The 6,786-nt window shown below is 33.6% G+C and overlaps 1 protein-coding gene across 1 annotated transcript; it reads right to left on the bottom strand.

Moving 5' to 3' along the window:
• Positions 1 to 2,713: 2,713 nt before the first annotated feature.
• LOC108916536 (piggyBac transposable element-derived protein 3-like) lies at positions 2,714 to 3,919 on the bottom strand (the record flags this gene model as incomplete). The annotated part of the gene is made up of 2 exons (XM_018722816.1): positions 3,891 to 3,919; positions 2,714 to 3,584 (listed from the first exon to the last, which is right to left on the bottom strand). Coding segments are annotated over exons 1-2 (900 nt in total), but the record flags the coding sequence as incomplete, so codon positions are not given.
• Between the last annotated feature and the right edge of the window lie 2,867 nt (positions 3,920 to 6,786).

Consider the following 6,786-nt stretch of genomic DNA (forward strand, 5'->3'; position numbering starts at 1 on the left):
TGTTTGTATAACTTCGTATTTTGAGAATATAGACTCGTTACAGAAGAATATGCAACAATATATGGTAGATTCAACACAGGGTGTAGGAAGTTTGACTGCCATTACTTCAGCATGAGATAATCATAAATGAACAAAAAAGTTGTATATTACAGGGGCGCACAGTGGGAAATATTGGACAAAATTCTCGCCACTCGCCAATTTTCATCGTCTCGTCGTGAGCGCCCCAACCTCAATGTCGAAGAAAAAATTTTTTAATATTTTTTAATTTTTTTTAGATAATATTTGATTCTCCTAACTCCTGAATTTGTGGTTAGGTTAGTCTACCAGGCTTCATTGCAAATTTAATAAATGGTTAGTAATAATAAGCCACAATAATGTTTTACGAACGTTTTTGGCGATCGCGATGATGAACACTCAACAAAAATACATTTATACTTTTTATCAAAGAAAATAATTTTGTGACAATTTTTTTCATTCTAATGATTTGATTTGACAATCTTTCCAGTTTTGAGGTTAGGTTCTTGGGTTAAACTGTCAGATTTGGGTACAGTATGACACAAGGTGTGCGCTCTCGAAAAAACTGTTGATCGAATCTCTGTTCAATAAAGATATTTTTAATTTTTTTTATTAATCCTTAATTTAGTGAGTTTAAACATAGTTAATGTTGGTTTTGAGGTTAGGTTTTTTAGATTCAAATTCATGGATTGGGTATAACATGTTACGTAGGGTTATATTGAATCTATTTCGTACTTTTGGCATGTAAAAATACTTTTTTTCCCAATGTAAATTTCGTTTAAGGCTTTTAGGTTAGAATTAATAATTTTGAGGTTAGGTTTTTGAAGAAAAGATATCAGATATATCATCAAGGGTCATAATAATCAATTTTATTAATAGCAGATACTTTTTAAACATTTTTTTCTACAACTGAACATCGCATTTAAAAAATTTTTCTTCGACATTGAGGTTGGGGCGCTCCCTAAGCGTTAAAAAAAAAGGTTTTTTTGAAAAAACCTCACCGGAGTATGAAAATTCAGATTACCACGAGATTATTAAAAAAAAATCGCGACGAGACGATGAAAATTGGCGAGTGGCGAGAATTTTGTCCAATACTGTGCGCCGTAGCCGACGGCGACGGGGTTAGCAAAAAACAAACAAAAGCAGAACTTGAACTGAAGCTGAGCCAGTATTTAGAAAGCGATGGGACCTGGACCTTGGGAAGTCGCAGTATTATAACCAGGGACGTACACCTGCCAGCACATGTGACGTGCGCTAAAATCTATCCTTGCGAGANTCAGAGGCGTGAATAATTTTTTTAATTGGTTAATTGATTTATGAACAACAGAAATATTGTATTTGGATAAAATAAATTTAATTTTTTCTGATAAACATTGTATATATGGTAATGCAATATATTGAGAATTAACAGAGATTTGATCAGAGACTATGGTTTCTTTTTTTCTTGATTTATTATAGAAAGTAAAAATTCTTTGTTTAAGAATTTTATTAAAAAACTTGGGTGGATAATTGTTATTTTGTAATATATTTTTAATTTTTTTGACGATTTTAGGTCGGTAAATAAAACTGGTTAAGTTCAATACTCTATTAACTCAGATATGCCTAAAACTAAAATAGCCAAATAAATGCAAAACAGGGTTTATATTTATTATTAAGGAAGTAAGTGAAACTGTTGTTTACCAAAATATCATTTATTATTCTTTCCGTTTCCAAGAAAAATGGTGTACTATATATAGTACGCTAGGAAAATAGCAGGTAATTACATTCACTTAGTATGATACATAATAAAACATTTCACATGCACGCCCACATTACATTTCTGACATCTCGTGGTTGTGCGATCATGGCACAACCCACATCTTGTTTGCTTAGGTTGTGGTACTACCAAGTGATCTTGACGATCATATCTTATACCAAGATTTTCAAATGCGGATGGTCGTCCTCTTGAGAACGATGCCTTTTTTTTATTCTGTGATAACAAGGCTGTAGCGATGCTTCTCCTAAATTTTAGCTGATCCATTTCACCGCCAAATTTCCGATGTAGATGCCAACCATTTTGAATCGCCAAATCAATGCAGTGGGCAATAAGGGGGAAATACCATTTTTTTCCCCGTATGGAAATTCTGTAGAGTCCAATATTTTGATCGGATCTGTCCACGCCACCCATATTTGCATTGTACAAGTGAACTAAATGCGGCTGTTCAATCTGCAAACAAAAATGTTATTACAATATTTATTTGTCTTTGACACATACACACTATTTTACCTGAATATTTTTGTTTTCCTTGCGAGAAAATCGTTTTGCATAGTGAATCGGGTTCACTCCAGCACAATTTGAAGCCAAAGAAACCAAATTGTTGTCATTCCACTTAACTATAAGTATATTCTGGTCTATGATTTTTGCATAATCATATGAACCACGATTTTCTTTTTTTAGGATATTTTACTCAACCAATGGATTATTAGAGATCCGATTTTCTCTAAGGGTACCAGTACTATGAAAACCCATTTCTGCGAGTTTCTCCATAAGCGGGATTGTTGTAAAAAAGTTGTCAAAGTATATATGAATTTTCTTGTCAGGCCATTTCTTTCGAAGCACTTCAGCATACTCTAACACTACCGCAGGACCCACGCCGTAATCACAATATTTCTCACTTATGTTTGTTAAGGCACCTTGATAAGGTTCAAACCAACTTACAAAGCCCAGCCTGGTTGCCCCTACCCACAGTTTATATCCATATCTAATGGGCTTTCCGTGAATGAATTGTTTACAGCCATGCCTTCCGAAATAAGGAACCATGGCCTCGTCGACGCAATGCATTTCTTCCATAGGACTTACTTCTGTAAACTTTTTATTTAGATGATCAAACAATGGCCTTACTTTGGAAAAACGATCAGATTTATCTAGGGTTTCGTTATCTTTGACATGAATGTTCGTCAAAATATATTCAAATTTATCTCTAGTGATGGCTTCCGACACAAGAGGGTTGTGGCCGTCTTTTTCTCGTTCCCAATATATTCGTCTTCTGGGGACACATACATATCCACTTAGCACCAAAACACCTATAAATGCTTTTATTTCGCTTGTTGATATGTTTTGCACATTGTTTTTTCTTGCAGTGTATCTATTGGTTTCTAAGACTATAAGATCTAACAGATCTTCGTCGAAAAAATCTTGGAATAACTCTAGTGGAGATTTCAAATTTTCAATCTTTGGAATATCACTATCTGAAGTAAAGTCGGAGTTATTTGTAGGAAGATCTTCCTTAATCCACTCATATACTTTTTTTTTCTTTGATGATTTCTTTTTCGATTTTACCGAGATCAATCGAGCTAACGGCAGCTCATCTTCCGACGAAAAATCGTCATTATTGTACCGTTTCAAATTTATTTCGGCAGGAGCTTGAAGCTGTGATGCGGGTAAATTACTCATCTCGACCACATTCTCATCACCAGAGTCCTCATCGGTGATGTCCCCTTGCGGAGGAAATATAGTTATGTCATTAGTTTGTTCTAAAACATCGTCTTGATCTTCTAACATGCTAAGAGCCTCATTTAGCGAGAAACCTCTGAAATCAATATATAATGCCATTAGATCTCACACGGGGTAATATCATCCTAGCTAATCATATCTAAGTAATATTTTTCGGTAAATACTGCCGCGAGATTATTCTTTAGATCCTACAGTCACACTCAAAATTCTATAACAAAAAGTAGTATATATGCCTAGCGTACTATATTTAGTACATCAAAAAATAGGTCCAAAAAAAACAACTCAAATGTCATAACCTTATCATAAAAGTACATATTTTGGCTAAACAATAAAGTAATGGCATATATTTATTTATAGTTTTTAAAACAAGTAATTTACTTACCTTGCAAATCCCACACCGCAGTCACTCATTTTTGGATTAGTCACCACTTTTATTTTAATACTATAGCCGCTGTTAAGTCCGAAATACTGCACAAACACCTGTACACTTTAGGGGTTATGTCAAAAATAATATTTTAACCACGCCAAATGTAAGTAACGACATCTATGGTCGTGGATCATCATTTTATTGGTGTACTATATTCAGTACGCCAGACACATCTGGGTTAATAGCAGATACTTTTTAAACATTTTTTTCTGCAACTGAACATCGAATGTAAACATTTTTTCTTCAACATTGAGGTTGTGGCGCTCACGACGAGACGATGAAAATTGGCGAGTGGCGAGAATGTCCAATATTTTCCACTGTGAGGCGTAAGATTAACAGTTTTTTCAAAATACAGCGAGTATTAATATTGGGGTTTAATCACAACATGACAACAGTGCTTAACCTAACTACACAGCTGGTGCATACCACGTGTGCACGCGGTAGACTTGCCCTACGGAAAAATTGTAAACAACTATTATTGTGAAACATTTAGTAAATTTCAAGTTTTTAAATAAATAAAATAAAATATATTGATTTTGTAGTACGAAGATAGTGTTCTGCTTTAGGTACTTACCAAAAAGCAAAATCCCGTAAATTTTTAACGCACAAGTGCAAAATAAACTACAACATATGCTTAAAATGTCCACCACCATTTTCGCGCACTCACTGGATAACATCTCAAGAAAAGAAAATAGTGGTACGCAAAAAACACTCAGACACGATCCAATTCCAGATACCAACTGGATTCCGTATTGCTGGACAGCTTAGTACCTCGTGTTATCTGCCGCGCCGTTGTCATATTGCTCGATATTAATTTTATCGAGTTTTAAATTTATTACATCGCTAATTATTTTTTAGAATTAAGCATAAAGAAGTTAAAAAAGTGATAAACATTATATTTTATGGTATTCTATGCACGCAGTTATTCCTTAATTAATCATCAAACTTTTGTACAGCAAGTTGGAGATTTTGATAATTTTTTTCTTGGAAATGGTTTAGTTTAGAACCTATGTCATATAAGATTTTTTTGTCTATTTTAATGTATTCTATCTTTTTATTGGCTTGCTCAAAAATGGCAAAATAGTATATCGTTATATTAGGATTGAAGGTGTAACTTTTGCAAAATTGCGAGACAAAAAATACACTTTTAATCCGAATAAAACATGCTATTTTTTCTCCAACCGAAATCCCCCATTTAATTATTAATTTGTGCTTTGAATGTATTCAAACCAAATTTAGATAACAAAGCAAAGTAGATAAGTAGGATATTGATGCTGTCATGGATACATTGTCATTAGTCACCATTTTGCTAATTGAGTGCATTTGTGGTTCAATTTGCTGCAAACTTAATAAAAACAGGATATAATGAAGATTTAGGTTTACCTGAGGAGATACTGGAGTGTGCGAAAGAGGTTTCTTTGAATCTTCTCCCAAAGAAATCTCGAGAAATGTATGAATGTGTCTGCCAACATTTTATGGATTGGTGCAGAGAAAAAAACATCAATACATTGATGGTGTATTTCTCAAACTTAGCAAATAAAATGAAGCCGTCAACGATTTGGTCACGATATTCACTGTTGCGGTCAACGCTGGATATAAAGAAGAAGATTGATATAAGCAAATATTCAAAGTTACGTGCTTTTCTGAATAGACAAAATGAGGGAAATGTACCTAAAAAATCGCGAGTATTTACAAAGGAGCAAATTGATTGCTTTTTGAATAGTCCACCTGAAAATTATTTGTATATGATCATGAAGGTAAACGCTTTAAAAATAAAAGAAAAACATTTTTAAAAAGCTTCTTTATATGTCGTCCTAATATTGGGGGTTGCAGGCGCATGCCGTTCTGATGAATTAGTCAATTTAACAATTGATAATGTGAATATGTGAAATCCGCCTTAATTATAAAAATTCCCAATATCAAAACCAAGAGACCACGTTCTTTTACTGTGGTGGAAGACAATTGTTTAAGTTTTTAACGAAAATATGATGCTTTACGTTCACCCGGATTGGTAGAACATCGATTATTTCTCATATTTCTCAGTGAAAAGTGTCATCGAATGGTGGTCGGTATTCATAAAATCAGTGCCGTTTCGCAAGAAATGGCAAAATGTTTTAAGCTGAACAACTGAAAAGAGAAAAGATGAGCGGATCCTTTCAAATGGTTTTTGAAAAATTGAAATCGGTTGATTAGGACAGCCACAGTAAATTTTAAAGTTAACACTCTTTTTTTATTTTTAAACAATTAGATTATATTTATCAATTTGCAATTTAGTTGTTTTCTAACATTATAATTTGAAAGTACTCAGAAAGACGCTCCTTTAAAAAAAAAGTTAAATTCCGTTTATTGGTTCTCGAGATATAAGCGGTCAAAGTTTATCGGCATTTACCGTTAATTTATAAACAATTTAGCAATAATCTTTGATCCAATGGCTTCGTTTTTCCGAGTTCTAAGCTGGAAAATATTTCCATATCCATAAGTTATCGGCAACATAGATAAATCAATAGAAAAGCTGTCGCTCCCACGCCCGAAAAGTGACTCAAAACACGAAAAGTGGGGGAGGGGGTACGAAAGGTACGAAAATAATTGCATTATCTTGGCTTCTAATGGACCAATTTAGATCTTTTTTTAATCCGATGTCTCGCAAACCAAGGAATTCGAATATCGTAATGCCATCTGTCTAACTTGCACATATTTTGTTATAAACAAAGTTTATTATTTATGCATTAAATATACTGTACATTTTACCCTATGCTAAAAAGAGTGTTAAGTTAAAAAATTTACTGTGGCCGTTCTAATCAACCGATTTCAATTTTTCTAAAAGCATTTGAAAGGTTGAGCGGTCTTTTCT

This window comes from Anoplophora glabripennis, unplaced genomic scaffold (genome assembly GCF_000390285.2).
Source record: "Anoplophora glabripennis isolate ALB-LARVAE unplaced genomic scaffold, Agla_2.0 scaffold3189, whole genome shotgun sequence".
NCBI lineage: Eukaryota > Metazoa > Arthropoda > Insecta > Coleoptera > Cerambycidae > Anoplophora > Anoplophora glabripennis.